The sequence below is a fragment of the Camelus dromedarius genome, chromosome 3 (assembly GCF_036321535.1).
Source record: "Camelus dromedarius isolate mCamDro1 chromosome 3, mCamDro1.pat, whole genome shotgun sequence".
Lineage (NCBI taxonomy): Eukaryota > Metazoa > Chordata > Mammalia > Artiodactyla > Camelidae > Camelus > Camelus dromedarius.
This window is the reverse complement of record NC_087438.1, coordinates 56,358,774-56,376,599: the sequence shown is the minus strand read 5'-3', so window position 1 is coordinate 56,376,599 and position 17,826 is coordinate 56,358,774. Positions and strand designations below refer to the sequence as shown.

At 38.0% G+C, this 17,826-nt stretch overlaps 2 protein-coding genes across 3 annotated transcripts in view; one reads left to right on the top strand and one right to left on the bottom strand.

The window, feature by feature from the left end:
- The window catches only part of EDIL3 (EGF like repeats and discoidin domains 3), a 392,288-nt gene that overhangs the window by 72,992 nt on the left and 301,470 nt on the right, over positions 1–17,826 (top strand). The window lies entirely within an intron of this gene.
- On the bottom strand, positions 5,794–11,922 carry LOC105090675 (rho-related GTP-binding protein RhoG). The gene is made up of 3 exons (XM_031440664.2): positions 11,912–11,922; positions 10,374–10,476; positions 5,794–6,814 (listed from the first exon to the last, which is right to left on the bottom strand). The coding sequence occupies exons 1-3, from the start codon at positions 11,920–11,922 to the stop codon at positions 6,374–6,376; spliced, it is 555 nt and encodes a 184-aa protein (XP_031296524.1). The 3' UTR covers positions 5,794–6,373.

The window sequence follows — 17,826 nt, the reverse complement described above, 5'->3', positions numbered from 1 at the left end:
CAACTGATCTTTTTAACAATTTGTTCTAAGGTTTGGCTTCAAACGTTCATTTAGGATACATAAAACAAATTTTCCCCTGGCATTCTTGTGTCAACCTCACTAAAGTAAGAAGAGTGGAATAGAGGCTGCCTATTCAAAAGTACAGAATGCAAGCTGGCATTCAGCATTGTGTGGTCTGTCATGCATGTCAGTTAAATGACAGAAATGCCCCAGATATTCTGGAACACATTGAGAAAACTCCATATTCCAACTAACACAATTTTGGTGCACCCTAGGTAACTTTGAGTTGAAAATCCAGAGTTTGACATTCTTGTCAGTCCATTGACATATACCAAAAAATGTAGTCCGGCTTGTTGCATTAGGTTAAAACCAAGACATTCTGTTACCAATTCAGTTTTTACCTAGAAAACATTCCTGTTACTCAATGATGAAACATTAAAGATGAGCTGTATTGTTTCCTGGACCATCTACTACTGTATATCTTCATATATTTACTGTTATAGCAGGCTTTTCTAAAAGCAGTTAGTCAGATTTTTGAATAAATTTTGGTTTGTACACACCAAGAAATGCATTACTCTGTAACCATTAAAAATAAAGTGATAGATTTCTACAGGTTGCCATGAAAAGTTGCCCAAGATACACTGTTGAGTGAAAAGCTGGCTGCAAAAGAATTTATATGGCACATTCCACTTTATCCCACACAGAGACACACACACACACATATGCAGACATTCACAGAAACAGACTTGTTCAAGTGCACCTCAGGGAAGTCAGATTCAAGAGATGAAAAAATAAAGTTTACATTGTGATTTTATACTTAATGTAAAAACTTAGCTGTAACTATTAAAAAGGATTTATGCCTAATAGAAATTTAACTGTATTGAATTATTAACTTTTAAGATAAAATGTAGGCATTATAATGTAAAAACAATTAAAATAGTAACTTTATTATGTATACCCTTGGACATTAATCACTAAATTAATTGTGAGCACACTACCCATCCCAGGAAGGCTGGGATGGGTAGTGTGTTCAGCTTTGGAGGTGGTTCTTGGTTCTCCGGTTCTCTCAGTGGGAACCAGTGACTGTGATGTCAGGAGTAAAGGGACAGAAGAAGCAGAAAGCACTTTCAAATATATTGTAGCCAGTCCTTAGATGTTATATGTCATGAAAAGAAACAGAGGTGGGGAAGATTCTGGCCAAACAGCTAAGAAAGAGCAGAGGATGGATACCAGGAAGAAAACAGGAAATGGCAGCTTAGAGCACAAGTGTACAGGTTTACTGTGATGTTACACACAGATTTTAGTCAGTGACTCAGAGAAGGGTGCTAGGTGGCATGTTGTGTTATTCAGCTGTTTGTGAAGGAACAGGATGGTGTGGATAGTGACATTCAGGCCAGTCCAAAAAGGGCCCATAAAAGACAGAGGGAGAACTTACATAACCTCGGCCACAGGCTAAGGGGGCCCAGGCCATTTCATTAGACGCCTGCCACAGGTACCACTCAGATCCTTCTACGTGGCGCTTCTGGGGCTGTGCGGGACACAACCTGTTCAGCAGTCCACACTGTCCTGAAGGAGATCTTCGTAACTGGAAAATTGCTTCAAGGAAAAGTATCAGTATTTTTCATTTGCTTTTAGAGATGCTGTGGCTCGTACCACAATTCATGATGGCAGTCGCCCTAAGAAGCACACTGTTCATTGAATGCATTAAATTAATGGATGATTAAATGATCTTGTTCCATTCAAAGGGCCTGAGATGGGGCATTAAAGTGGACACTGTGGAGAACTCTATTTTGAAGATATTAACAGAGAAACTGAATGAATTCTGAGGTTTAAGTTTACTTCATTTTTAAGGTTAGGAAAGACCTGGCGCCTGATGAAAGCTGAAATGAAAAGGTTCATGATGAGAGAATGATTTAAGTCCTGAAGGTGATGACTGCAGAAACAAAAGTCTGGCAGGTAGGGCAAGGGATGAGACCCAGAGTGCAGGCAGGGGAATTCTCTGCAGAAAAGACATCACCTCTACCTCTGAGAAGGCTCATTTTGGAGCTTCTAAACTGCACTGTGAGCATCGTGATGGCACAGGTCAAAGCCTAAAGGAGGCATGAGTGAAATATTTTCATCCTGAGTAAAAATACAGGCTGGTCACAGGGTTTCTGCTAGACAATCTCGGTCTTCGCCACAAATTTTGGGGGTTGGCCACCTTCTACATTGATTGAACTAGTTTCTGCTATTGTCCCCGTGGGTTCAAAATCACCGGCAAGTTAAATGATGAGATTGCTTAGGATCGAAGACATGTAATAGAAATAGACAACACAAGAAAGACTTCGGAAAATGACATTTCATTTTTGAGAAATGAAGAGGATAAATCCATACTAGACCATCTACAGAATACACAGGTTCCTTTTAAAATTGAAGTACTTCAGATTTCAAGTTAGAAAAAAAAAGTGCACAACTATTCATGCGCTAATTGAGCTACAGAAAAAAAGAAAAACTTCAAAATGAAACTGGTAAAAGAATAAAATGAAGTCTATGCCATTAATACTAAATCTCTTAGGAAGTTACCAGTCAGATTTATAATTCCACTAAATGACTGCTTTTTAAGACAGACATTATACAAATATATTCCCTACACAGTCAAGACTCTTGATAGAGAAAATATTGTTAAAAAAAAAAAAGTTCATTCTTGGCCTCTGCAGCTATTTAAATTCAGAATAGGATGGATCTTAACTTCTTGTGTCTTACAGTACTTTGATAATATGATGAAAACTATGGAATTTGTAGTTAGAAAAAAAAATTACACAAAGCATACACATCTGGACACCAGATGAAGAAACACTCAGAATTCCTGTCTGGTTTTTTTTCCTCTTCTTCATATTCTCTTTATCTGCTTTAGACCAATCAGTGCTAAGGAATTAGAGACACTCCTTGTAAGGGTCAGCAAAGATCATCACAGGAGAGCATTTGGTCTTGCTGATTTTTTTAAATGGAGAATTTACTTGATTAATGATTGCTTCAAAGAGTCGTAAGTCACAGTGGCCTGCAACTTGATGATTTATAGTTGTAGTTTAATTCTTTACTACAAGTTTGACAAGCTCTTGTTAAAGTAATGATAATTGTGATTTATACGACTCGATGGAGGCTGACATATTTCAGCAGGGAAGGATCTGACCATTTTATTTCTGTACTTGGCCCACTGCAGCAAGCAAATACTAAGGCTTACAAGAATAAGAGTATGCTGTATTACATATGACTTGATTTAACAAGATTATTTTGAGATTGGCAAGTCTAAAATTTGTCCTGTCATAGTAACTGTCTTTTGTAGTTCATGCTGTTGGATTCATTTTACTTCATGAGTTTGCATTTGGCTTTTTCTTACTTCTGATTCCATATGGTTCTGTAAACTTTCCAAACTATTTTATGAGATGTGTGTGTGTGTGTGTGTGTGTATGCATGCCTATGAGCAAGATTAATTGGCTTGGAGTCATTATATGTGGATTCTAGTTCTAGTCTGGATTCTACCACAAAAAAATTGTTTTTCTTGTGTTAAGAACTTGTAAGACTTACTCTCTTAACATTCTTCTATAACAGACAGCAGTGTTAATTATCATGTTGTTCAGTATGTCCCTAGTACTTACTTATCTTACAGCTGGAAGTTTGTACCTTTTGACCACCTTCATTCAATATGCTCTCTACCTATCCCCACCTCTGGAAACCACAAATCTGGTCTCTTCTTCTATGAGTTTGTTTGTTTGTTTTTGAAGTATATTGCCCTAAAATATTATGTTAGTTCCTAGTATACATCATAAGTGATTTGATGTTTCTATACAAAATGATCACCACAATTAGTCTAATTACCATCTGTCACCATACAAACATATTACATTATTTTTGACTCTATTCCACATGCTGTACATTCATTTGTAGTGAACAAATAGTTCTTCAGGATGGATTTCGACCTATGCTACTATTTGTTAGGATTTACATTTTATTTTCTGTATATGCATAGTTAATTTTAAATTATAGAAATTTAACTCAGGAAATGAAATAATTTTCTTATATTATACACCATATCCATTGTTAAGAGTTTTTATTGATAAGATTGCATAGATGATACAAACTGGGTGTGGTAAGCAGAATAGTGGCCTCCCAAAGTTGTTTACATCCTTCCTAATCCACAGGACCTGTGAATATGTTGCTTTCCCTGGCACTTTGCAGATGTGATTAAGGTTAAGAATCTTGTGATGAGGAGACTCCTGGAATATCCAGGCAGATTCAATGTAATCACATGGGCCCTTAAAAATCAAAGAACCTTTCCTAGCTGAGTTCAGAAGAGAGGATGATGTGACTGCAGAATCATCAGAGAGGTGCAGCGTTGTTTACTTTGAAGATAGAGGAAGGGGGCCAAGAGCTACAATACATGGGCAGCTTGTAGAAACTGGAAAAGACATCAAACAGATTCTTCCCTTCAGCTTCCAGAAGGGAATGCAACTCAGCTGACACTTTGATTTTGATCCAGCAAGAACTGTGTTGAATTTCTAACTTACAGAACTGTAAGATAATAAATTTGTGTTGCTTTGAGCCCCTAAGTTTGTGGTAATTTGTTAGCATATTAGCAGAAAGCTAGTATACTGGGAAATGGTAAATTCAGATCAAAAGTGTAGATTTTTTGTGTGTGTGTGATAACCAAATTTTCAATATGCTATGATATACAAAATGTTACAAATGCACAGGTTAATAATGATTACAGACAAAATATAAATGCTTTGGGCTTATGGTGATTAATTTATCATGTGATTTTTTTACTTCCTATATATCAGATGTGATGGAAATAAAGGTATACATACAAAGATCACATGAAAATAAAAAGGCAGTAACTAACTCTTCTAGAATAATGAACTTTGTACATGAAATACATTTAATAAATTGAGACTATTTAGAAGAGCAGGAAATAATAGTTATAGTCAGAAAAAGGAAAGAACTCCATTTAAATATAGTTAAATTTATACTGAGAGAATAAAGGGTAGGTTCAAAAGATAGATAAAATATTTTCTATTAGAGAAAAGATTTTCTGTAGAGAAAAGATTACTTTAGGGAGGTACAATTATCGGACCACCCTTAATGAGAATGTAAAGTTTTATAGGGATATATACAGAATGGGGATCTCAAGGAAACAACATCTTTGAAGAGAATTATACTTGCACTAAATGGTCATATATATATATATATATACACACACAAACATATACACATACACACACACACAGATATATACACACACGTACATATATATAAAAAATATACATTCAACTAATAATGCTTATTATTTAAAAAATATATCAAATAATGCCAGGAGTCCTAATAGAGGAAAAAGCAGTTCCCTGCCACCCAGCCCTATCCTGCTGCTCTAGGCATCACACTTTCAGCTGCTTAAGCTCCTTCTTGTCATGTTAGCCTACATGCTTTTAAAAAATATGTGTCTACCACCACCTCTTTAGTTCAGTGACTTTGGACATGGGAGCCTTACGATATGTGGTAAAGATTATACCTGTCTTTCTACCTACTACCTGTTAGTGGATTCCAGAGGCAGACCCTCCCTACCTCCCCTGCAACTTAGTAACAGAATATTCTGAACTAAGTTGTCCCCTCATCATTTAGTTTCTCAGCACAGCTGATAGATTTTCCAGGCATTTGAAAAGTATTTTGTGTTCTGGTTGTGGTTCCCCACTTCACCAGCAGATGAGCATGCTATACTGACCAGTATATATATATATATATATTTTTTTTTTTTTTTTTTTTTTTTTTACTGGAGACAGGAGGTTTTATTGATGCTGATGGGGGTGGGAAAGGCCCCCCAGGAGGGCTGAGTCAGTCAGTGGATGCATAAGGCCTGGGCACATAGTGGCAGGTTAGGGCACATTCATCTTAGGATTCTGTGGCTCCTTCTTTGGGGAAGGGAGAGAGCATCTTGAGGGGGGAGCAATTTGAAGAGCAGCAAGGGAGAGGTTAGGGATGGCTGAGAGCTCCTAACCTGAGAGAAGGCACCATAATAGCCAGCAACATCTGTGTGGAAAGCTGGATCAACTGGTCAGTAGGGGAAACTGGGGAGGAGGCACTGGGTTGGCTTCTTGGGGAGGGTTCCAACCTTGGCCTGGGTGAGCTCTCGAGAATACCTGGTGTTCCCAAGCAGAGTAGGGCAGGGCCCAAAGCCTCTTTCCCTGTGGGCCTCCTTAAGGAGAGAAAGGCATTCGAGGAGCCCCCTGGCAAGGGGTGCCAGAATTAGTCCTTAAAGCACAGCTGGGGGCAGACAAGGCGCCAAGGCACAAAGGCACAACTGGTGGGGGGGCAGGGGCAGCCTCCAAGCTGAGTGCCAGGGTCACAAGAGGACGCAGGACCGCCCACGCTTGACTGGCGTGGGGTTGAGCACAGCCCGGACAGCCTCCGCAAACACTTCCTTGACGCCGTCCTGCTGCAGGGCCGAGCACTCGAGGTAGCGCACAGCGTGGATCTGCTTGGCCAGCGCCTGGCCCTGCTGCGGTGTGATGGGCGCCTGGCCCTGCTCCTTGAGGCGCCGGAGGGTGTCAGGCTGGGATCTCAGGTCCTTCTTGGTGCCCACCAGGAGGATGGGCACGTCGGGGCAGTGGTGGCACACCTCTGGATGCCACTTGTGCCGCACATTCTTATAGGAGGGCGGACTGGTAATGGAGAAGCAGATGACGAAGATGTTGGTCTGAGGGTAGGAGAGTGTGCGGAGGCAGTCGTACTCCTCCTGGCCCGCTGTGTCCCACAGGTTCAGGTTCAGCTTGCAACTGAGGCTCTATGCGGTTTCTAGCGAGAGTGTAGTCACGGGTGAAGAAGCAGCCAAAGAGCTGAGCCCAGTGGGACCCCAATCCTAAAAGACTAAGAATCAGTATTCAGTGAGACAAGAGAGGAACCAGAGATGGTAGCAGGCATGAGAGGAGAGTGGTTTCAAGGAGAGAAAGGTCAGTTAGTTTCCGTTTGAGTGAAAGGCAGGGATGTAACCATTGCTTTCACAACTTGGAGACCATATACGACCTCAGCAAGAGCAGCTACCTCAGAGTCCTGTGGCCAGTGGCTCCAGTGGAGTGAGTTAGAGAGGGCAGGCATCACGTGGTGGTGACAGGTTTCCTTTAGGTGCCTTGATGTATAACATCAACCTAAACTTTTCTTTTGTTTCAAATTTAGATGACATAAAAACTTATGTTATTAGTTTTATCAGATTAAAGCACATTCCGTTTCTCCAAAAAAGAAATACTTTGTGCTTTTCAGATACAGATTTGGTTTCATTTTCATTCCAAAATATGTATTTAATGCTCATTGAGTATGTGTCACTCTCCTAGATCCTCTGGGAAATACAGACTAGAACGTACTTACTTTGGAATATAAATTTATCCATGAAAATTACTAACATACCTAACTAAACATTGATACACAGTAATAAGGTGCCTACTTAGCTAGTATGAACTTTAATGCCTGGAGCTCCAAGTATGTAGAAAGGAAGACGCCCTGGGGCAAAGGAGGAGGGAAGGCGTTCAATATCCTTTCTGTGACTACCTCATTCTTGCTAGAGTTGGAAGAAAGAAAGTACCTGACAGGCAGAAATTGCCTACTGTGTGTCACATACAAATTTTGTTGCTTTCTGTGCAGTATAAATGTATCGTTACAACAAATCGAGGTAGTAACTCTAATTATCGAATTTCACAAACAAAGAGACTAAGACTAGAAGAGGTTTGCTTTACGTCTTTCTTACCTTCAATAAATGTGGCCCAGGTAGAAAGTTACTAAAACTTAACTTGAGAGTAAAGATACACTAACTTCTGTCAGATGTCTATGACAAGTCTTCCTTCCTTACGTGACTGCTGACATCCTGAGTCTTTGTTCACACAGAGACCAAGTCTTTGGACATTCAAAACGTTTCTATTACAACGTTGTAAATGGTGTTTGCATAGCAGTTAAGAATAATAAACAATGAAAGTGAATGTTTGCCTTATTGTGTTGTAAGTGATTTAGTAAAATTTATAGTTGTGTCTTTTAAGAGTAATATATTTAAATTAAATAGGCACATCCTTAATTACTACTCTTACTGCTATTTTTAAAATGAAGCAATGAACTCTGTAGCTTTCAGAAATTAGTCATTAAATTACAGAAAAGTTAGTAGGTCTGCTCTTTTCCCACTTAACATCTAAAAATCTTGTTGAATATTCAAAAGAATATTTAAAGTCTTAACAATTTAATTTAGTTAATCTTTATGTTAGGTATGCTTTAATGTCCCACTGTTATAATGACAGGCTTTCCTGTTGCGTCAGTAATAATTGCTAAATTTGTAATTATGCATAAATACCATTGTCTGAATTACTTTAGACAATTTCCTTTGGTAGTTCATATTCTTAGAGCATGAATGTGCTCTAACATCATTTTAGGGTGGGGTAACATCTTTCCCTCAAATGACATGCAAATTATATATACATATTCAAACAGACACACCTACATATTCACACTTACTGGGTTGTTATTTTTTTAAAGTTATATATACAGTGATATTTTCCTTTAATTTCCTTTATGCTATTGTGTGACATCAGAAGAGAAAAAATACTAAAATTTTCCATTTTCTTGTGACTGTTGTGTCTTCTACTTTTTTCTTTTCCGATTACTATTGTATCGAATTCCCTGCACAACATCTGTGGGAACTAGATAAATGCTTCAGATAAACTTACACTTTATTGAAAAGTGTAAGTATTAAAATGCATTACCCTGTAATGTACATTGTGTTCAATTTACTGCCACACTTCAATTTTGTCAGTGCTTCTGTGAAGTGATGTGAGGCCTTGAATATAGGGCTTCTGTGGTCTGGATCCTAGAATCTGCATGTATGGCAGTGTAACCTGTTCAGGTTATTTGCCTCCGAGTTCTGTAAGACGAGGATGATAATGGTGCATAATTCATTGTTGGGGTTTAGGGAGGTAATACACATAATGTGTTACCACAGTATCTGACACGTAGTAAGTACTTTGTAAAGATTAATCAATAAATGTTGGCTAATGTATTTCCTAACTGGGAAATCCATTTGGCTTTTTAAAATGCTTTCAGATAATATGAATGCTTTCAGATAATATGAATGCTTTCAGATAATATAAATGGTTTGCAGGTTTTTTTTTTTTTAATAGGAATCCCTTAAATTGGTATTGTACTTGAGTGAGATGTACATGTATTATGCATGTGTACATCTGCCAGAAGACTAAACTCTGGTGATAAATTAGTTTCAAAACAATTTATTTCTTACAAATATTTGTGTTGTATATATGACTAGTGGAAATTTCTCAGAGCATTTCCATTTGATGATGGCTCACTTTATGGTCATTATGGCACATCTGATTTTTGAAAGGAATGTATTACTTTGCAGTGTGTAATTTTGACTTATATTTTATATGCTGCCATACTTCATGTATTTCATATAAACACTTGCAGATGGGCTACACAACATTCTTCTGTTTCCATCAGATCCAAAAGAAAATGTATTTTTATGTCTGTATAAGTATATTAAGATTTTGTTGTGAAATATACATGGAAAGGAATGAATTATTTCAAAAAGAAAAATTCATGTAACTGTCATTTGGTCTAAAAATCTCTAGCCCAGATACATTGTCTCTGGTGCCCCCTTTCTAACCACATACCTCTATCCCTTGTCCTTCCCGATTGGCAAAGGAAAGAGTACCTTCATTTGTATGGTAATCACTTTCTTGATTGCTTTACCACATTACATCCTGAAAATGTATCCCCAAAGGCTATAGATCTGCTAGTTTTAAAATTTTGCCTTTACGTAAAGATTTTACACATGTGGATTGAACTTGACATGGTTTGTTTTCCCCACATGTGGCTAAGTCTATGCTTGGAAACAAGTATTAGCTGAGCCGCTTGCAAATGAAAGCACAGGGACCAAGACTATAGACACTCCAGCTGGAGGACCTGGGTTCACATGCTGGTTTTGCTTCAGGAGCCTTCAGTGGGTTGTTCAGCTCCTCTGTACCTTACCTTCCTCAACTGTAAAATTGGGAAATGATCATGTTAGCTCATAGGGTTGTTAGAAAAAATTTTAATAAATTTAGTGGACTTGGTAAAGTGCTAAGTAAATAAAAACAGTTATAGTTATGTTAGCAATAACTCTTGGTTTACTCAGTGTACACATGCGTTTCTAGTACCTGATATAGGCATCAGTTTGTGAAATCACTAAGAGTATATAGTCTGAGAGGCAAATGTAGTGGTAGGGTATTTTCAAAAATATTTTAAAATAGAGAGGATGCAATTGTTGCATGCTGTTTTTCCCCCCTTTTAAATTTTCAGCCATTAATGGTAAACACAGATAGCCGCTGTTCTGCCATGGAGTCTGTATCATTGCTGTTGGCTTGACAGTATGCTGTGCAAATCTGTGCCATGCTCTTGTCCTCTTTCTTCTGCACACAGCTGAGTAAGGCAAACAAAAAAATCATTAATAAAGAGTGAATGCTTTCCTGGCTCCAGAACACTATATCCTATTCAGCATGAGATGGATTCTGAAACTCTGAGTGCCTTTTAGTATTTTATGCTGAAAACAAGGTCTAAATTTTGAATGTTAGAATTTTGAAGTTTTTTTCCCTTAAATAATGCAATCAGTACATTGATCATCACAATCATTGTTGTTAAACAGGTTTGGGAGAGAGCATGGTGTAGCAGAAAGATGTCAAGCCTGACGTGTGAGTTTGCTAGAGCTGCCGTAACAAAGTACCACAGATGGGATGGCTTGAACAACAGAAATTTATTTTTTCACCATTCTGGAAATATGAGGTCAAGGTGTCAGCTGGGATGGCTTCTTTTGAGGCCTTGTCCCTTTGCTAGTAGATGGCTGTCTTCTCCCTGTATCTTCATATGGTCCTCCCTGTGCAGATTTATCTCTGTGTCCACATTTTCTCTTCTTACAAGGATACCAGTCAAACTGGATTAAGACTCATTTTAATGACCTCATCTTAGCTTATTTTCCTCTTTAGGGACCCTGTCTCCAAATACAGTCACATTCTGAGGTACTGGGCATTAGGACTTAGGAATCTGGAGGGACACAATTGAGATCAAAACACCTGCACATCAGGATACAAAGTTTCTGATTCTGTTTTTCTATAACAATAGGGGTTTAATAAGACGTTTAACTGGTCTAGTCTGTGTAAATTTTCTTTCAGCTGTGACATACAAAGATATAAGTCAAAATTTATATAAATATAAATATACAAGACATTAGCATGCATGGAATCATTTATTAAATTTATCACTTCTGTGAAGAGTGGAAATTCCTTGTTGAAAGTAATTTTAGTTACATAATTAATCCATGAACACAGTTCTTAAAAAAAAAAATTAGGTGATTGTGCAAAGCAAGTTTCTCTTCAGTGAGTTCCCCCAATCCCTGTTTCTTCTTCGTTAAAAGTTGAATTTGTACTCTAGAAGAGCACTGCCCAATAGAACTTTCTGTGATGATGGAAATGTTGTTTCTGATGAATATAACAAGCTAGCAATTCAACATTCCCCTGCTAATTGAGTATTTAAAATGTGCTTAGTGTGACTGGAGAACTGAGTTTGATGTGTAATTTTATTTTTAACTTTAATTAAATTCATATAGCCATTATAGCTGGTGCTACCACATTGAACAGTAAAGTTCTAGTATGTTTTCTAAGATATTAAAAAAAAATATCCGAGCAAACTAATGGTATATTTGTTTTTATGTGTGGGGGGAGGACTATAAAATATAATTAAATTTTTTTCTACATTTTGTACTGTGCTTTTTTTCAGTTACTATCTTCAGCGTGCCTGGGCTATGTGTTTATGTGTATACGTGGTAATGAATGTTTTAACTTCTTGGTTGATTGTCACTTACCTTTCAATCATTGTATCGATTTTTATCTAAAATTCCATTTTTTAATATTTATAGTTTTAAAGTAAGTATATTATATATATATTTATATGTATATAAAACACTATCATATTATTTTCTGTCTTTCAGGGTTGTTTTGCTTTCTGCCCTTTTCAGAAGTTATATATACAGATGATTTCCAAAGTTCAATCTAACCTCTGCCTTAAAAAATGAAGTGATTCCTTTGTTCAATATTCTTTAACTATATTTGAGCAAACTAGTTGTGTGTACCTATGTGTGTGTGTGTGTGTACATAGAGCTAAAATATAATTAAATGTCTCTCTCATTTGGATAACATTCTGATATATATAATGAAAATCAATTTAGTAAGGAGAAACAGTAACTCCTAATTGATTTAGCTAAATATAAAGCTATGAGCTCTTTTCTCTCTTTAGTTCTTGTCAGTTCTACAAGCAGTTACCAAGTAACTTGTATGATTATAAATGTCACATAGCCTCACTGTTGGACAGATATTACCTTGCATTTTTGTGGGGTACCGTATATTGAATTTTAAATTGGGTTATCAGGCAGATTATAATATGAGCAAGCTATCCTGGTTATAATGTTCCCTTGTGGAGAATATTTTAGTTTAAGTGTTGTAATCAGAGGAGAGCTAAAATAGCAAGTTTTCAGTGAGCAGTCTGTTCAAGGATTGAAACTGAACTACTTGAAATAGCATAGATATTCAGTTTCTTAAGTATTAGAGATGCTGTATATCCAGATGGAACTCTGAATTGGGTACATGTGTGCAGGAAAAACACTTGAAGGGAGTGAGGGGAACAGGGACAGGCAGACCGAGTGGTTGACCATGATGAAGTTGTAAAAGAGGTCTTGGGTGACACCATGGGCAGCTCTGAAGCTGGGACGGCCCTTCCAAGTAATCTGCTGTTGCAGCCAGGGTCTGTCTGCACTTCTGTACTCTAGCGTCAGCCGATCACTGGATGTGTGCTGTACCCAGGGAGGGCATGCAGTCTCCAGTGCAGCTGCTCCCTTGTCCAGGACAGTTACTGAGAAGGAACTAACTTTTGAGCTTATAGGAGCCAATATTCTCAACTGCGGAAAAATGAATGCTTTGTTCCTGATGGGGGACCTAAGGGGTCCACTAGTGTATCTTCTACAATATATTACTTAGAAGGCAGGAAAAGTTTGTTTTTAATTATTTTTCGTTAGTCACTGGGGTGTTAAAATGACATCCCTTAGGATGGATAGTCAGGATGTGTCTGGCAGAGTATAGAATTCATATATTAAGCTTTTCATTTCCTCAGTATACTTTAGTGCTTAAGTAGTTTCTTGACTTGCAAGTTGGAAGTGTCTGAAACGATTGCTAATAACTTTAGTAAAGCTATTTGTTTCTCAGAAAGAAATAACATCAGAAAGAATAACCTAGAGAGGTAGAAGGATGGAAAGATAAAAGGGAGTGAATGCTACCAAGAGAAGAGTATGCTAAGAATCAGAGTGGTCACAGCTATGTTAGTTGCCTACAGGAAGTCAGGTAAGGTATGAACCGAGGAACACCCACTAGATTCACAGCCAAGTGGTCCTGGGGTCTTTCGGGGGCGATGAACTGCAAACAGATAACGGCTTACAAGGAGTGAGGAGGTGATCGAATGAATCACAGGGAAGGAAGTGTATTTGACAATCTGAGTGTGTGTTGGTGCTGATCAGGATTAGCTTACGAAGAGCAGACTGAAAGAACAGAGAACTAGAGTCTAGCATCTCTCACCAATGAGGAGGTGGGAAAAATATGTTCTAGAAAGAAAACGTAGTACAGAAAATTCAAGCAGCAATTTGTCTTCCTGACTAAACTCTTTTGTTAATTGAAAGGAAGAAAAATTTAATGAAATGCTCTATTATTGCTAATGACTAAGGGAGTTTGCCTAGAAAAAAACAAAATATTATTAAAAAGTGGCATTCCAGGTTGGCGGCAGGGATGTTTTAGTCACAGTGGCCAAGCCTTGATCTGCATTTCTTAACTCTATACATTTCAAATTTATTGGTCCGTTCAGTCATTCGACTTTCATTTTGAAATTAGATAATATTCTAGACCATCTATTATATGTAGACTGGTTCTGAGTAATGAATATAGCAGAAAAAAATCCTACCTTTTTGAGGATTCATTCTAGTGGAAAATAAAGACAGTAAACAAAATATTTAAGTAAAATTAGTAGTATGATAGATAAGTATTATAAAGGAAATGCCCAGATTTGGGGACAAGGAACATAAACATTAAGTTTAGTAGTCATGGGAGGCCTTTGGGAAGGTAATATATGAGTAAAGACCTAAATAAGGTAAGCATACAGGGCCATCTCACATTGGGAGGAAGAGCATTCCAAGCACAGGGAAGTGTTTTAGAGGCAGAAATTCAGAGGTAAATGTATGGCTGAAATATTTGAGAAACAGTGAGGAGGACTTGGACTGTAGCAAAGATGCTGGGAAGTCATTGGAGTGTGGTTGAAATTTAGTTGGTAGGTGTACTCGTGTGATTTATAGTCAGAAGTATATATTTGATCTTTGTCCTATTTCTGGTATAGACCTTGGAATTTCCTATAAGAGCAATAAAAGTATTTTTTTTTTCTGTTATTGGGGTGACTTTTGGCAAACCCTTAGGTAACCAAAATATGGAGGCTGGTTGCCATGGGAACCAACCACCTAATTAAAGGGTTAGAGCTTTCACGTACCCCACTTCCAAGAGGGGAGGGGGCTGGAGGTTGAATCAGTTGCCAGTGGCCAATGATTTAATCAACGCCTGTCTATGTAATGAAGCCTTTATTAAAACCCAAAAGTTCAAAGAGGTTCTGAGTTGGTGAACATGTGGAAATTTAGGTGAGAGTGGTGCACTCTGTGAGATCATGGAAGTTCCACCCTTTTCCCCATACCTTGCCTTATGCATCTCTTCCATCTGGCTTTTCTGAGATAGAGCCTTTCATAATAAAATGGAAATGTAGTAAATAAAGCGTTTCTCTGAGTTGTGTGAGCCACTCTACCAAACTAATTTAACCCAAACAAGGGACTGTAGGACCCTCCAACCTGTAATAGCCAGTCAGTTTAAAGCACAGGTGACAACCTGGACTTGTGACTGGCATCTGAAGTATATTGGGCAGGGACCGTCTGTTAGGACTGAACCCTTAACCTGTGGGATCTGTTGTTCTTTCTGGGTAGATAGTGTAAGAATTGAGTTGAATTTTAGGACACTCAGCTGGTGTCTGAGAATTGCTAGTTGGTATGGGAAAACCAGCACCCCACCTCTACACACATGTTGGAGTGGGATATTAGAATCATTTTAGTAGGTTTTGGTCCAGTCTTGTTAGGTTGATACTGGCATCTATTTCCATCTGTCAGGACTGCATTATTTTCCCTGCTAAAGTTTTTGAATATCATCCTTACCGTGAGAATTTCAAGCAGAGGGGTAACATGATCTGACATGTTTTAACAAAATCACTCTTGCTGACATGTGAGAAAATACTGAATGGGGCAGGGGTGAAAGTAAAAATCCAGTTAGGAGGTTATTGCAATAATCCAGACAAAAGATGATTATGGATTGATCTTGAGTGTTAGCAGTAGAGGGATGAGTTGTGGTCAAATTCTGGATGTAATTTGAAGACGGAGCCAACAGGAACTGCTGACACAGAGGATGTGGATATGAGAGAAAGTAATGAGTCATGAATGCCTCTAAGGCTTTTGACCTGAGCACCTGGAAGAATGAATTGATAATAACTGTGATGAGAAAGACAGAGGAGAGGTAGGTTTGAGGAAGACGATCAGGAGCTTGAACATGTTAAATTTAAGATGCCCATTAGTCATCCAAGTGAGTTTGTAATTATGTATCTGGAGGATAATGGGATGTATCAGGCTGGAGGTAAAAATGTTAAGAGTCATTAGTCTATAGGTTGTATTCAAAGCGAGGAGATTGGATGAAATCACAAAGGGAGTGAGTACAGATTAAAAAGACAGGAAGTCCAAGGACTGAGCCCTGCAGCACTCTAAAATTAAGAGTTAGGGAGGAAAAGGAAGTGCCTGCAAAGAAGAAATGGCCAGAGAAGTAGTAGAGAAACCAGAGGAAAGAAATGTATTGGAAACCAAGTGAAGAGAATAGTTTATAGAGGAGGCAGTGCTCAGCTTTGTCAAAGGTTGCTGCCTGGTCAAGTAAGATGAAGACTAAGATTTGACAGTTGCATGAAGTCATGTTTTCTGTTTTAAGGGTTCACTTCAGTTTCCCATATGACTGTGTAGAAATCAGGCCTCTGTGTGTGTCCTAGATTCAGACATTGTTGCATTTTGATCCCCACTTAACTAAGTCTGTGTAATTTTATGGATTAATGTAAAAATTCATCCTGAATTCCAAACAATATTGGAAATCATTTTGACACATATTTCCATGGTGATCTGACCTCCAAATTTAATATCCCACTATTTAGAATCTGAAAAGCAATATTGTTGTTTTCTTCATTTTCGTTGAACTCAGTTCTTCCGATGATGACCTATCTAAAGATACGCCATGGGCAAGACCAACACTCTTGAAAGTCAAACACCAACATCTTAGATTCTTAATAAGAAATTTTGCTTTGAAAATAATCTCACATATCATGTTACATCTAAAACTAAGCTTGTATAAAGGATCAAAATAGCACATTTTTCTTCAGAGTAGTTTACAATGCATACCTTACAGAAATAAGGCATGTTGATAAACACAGGCTTAAAATCAGTAGAACTCTGCAATTTATAAAACATATGTATATATTACATCATTCAAAAATATTATGTAAATGATCACCAACCAGAAGTATCTATGTCTCCTATTATGTGGCTGCCTTCCTCTGTCATTATCAGGGATGGTCTGCAGTCATAGACATCTTAGGTAGTCATCTTTCAGAGGAATACCTGCTGGGGCCCAGAATAGGCTGCCCCAAAATAGGCCTCAATGGCATATTGATTATTCAGAATTAAAGTTATTTAAGAAATGGCCAATGCAAGAGGGACACTCTGACCCTCCTCTTTGTCTCCCTGAAAGCAGGAAATAATTTCTCTCATGTGAAAGGTGTACTCCTTGCATCTAAAGTTAGAAAGACATCCTTATCATCAAAGATAGGGAATTTGAGCTGAGAAGCCTACATAAACAAACCTTGTCACTTGTTTAATTTACTACCTCAAGCCCAAACTCTGTTTAGATTCTTCACTAATAGGGCACCCAAAACCTAAGTTTCTTTGTCCTGTCAGTTCCTCACAAATTTATTGGGGTTTTTTTGTCTAAAAATATAAAACCTGCCTGCTTTAGCCATTTCATAGGTCCTATTCCTATGGGACCTCTATGTGCATGAATTAAAATTTGTTTTTTTCCTCTCTTGTTACTGTCTTATGACATATTTATTATTAGTCCAGCCACAAGAGCTCAAGAGAGGTAGAGGAGGAAATTTTCCCCTCCCCAACATACCAATAAAATGTTATCTATACCATGAAGTAGGGTTCTTACAGTCCTCCTTATGCTTATGCACTGAGATGCTAGGCAGGGTGTAAAAGGTGGGCAGAGTTCCCGGAGTTCAGCCTCAAGCCCCAGTGGGGAGAGCAGGCACTGTGTGTGGGGCTGCCTCACTGGGAACCCTGCCTGATGACTAGCTGAGCACCAGCCTAACTGATCCTACCCTGAAGTGCAGAGCCTTATTCTGTGGGGACAGGAGAAACAGAATGTACAGAGAAAGCATTATATCCGAAATCTTCAGGGAAAACAAATAGATTCTACACGATTCTGTGTATTCTCTTGCCCTATTTAACCTAGTAGGTTATAAAATATACCAAAATGACAATCAAGAGTCCCTCGTACAAAGAATCCAACTAAATGTATAATGTTGTGGATCTCTGGCTTATGTTTATCAAAATCAAAAAAG

Coding starts and splice junctions, on each gene's coding strand:
- LOC105090675 (XM_031440664.2), bottom strand. Junction 6,815..10,373: donor TGGCAGAACAGCGGCTATCT/GTGTTTACCATT, acceptor GAAACCGCATAG/AGCCTCAGTTGCAAGCTGAA.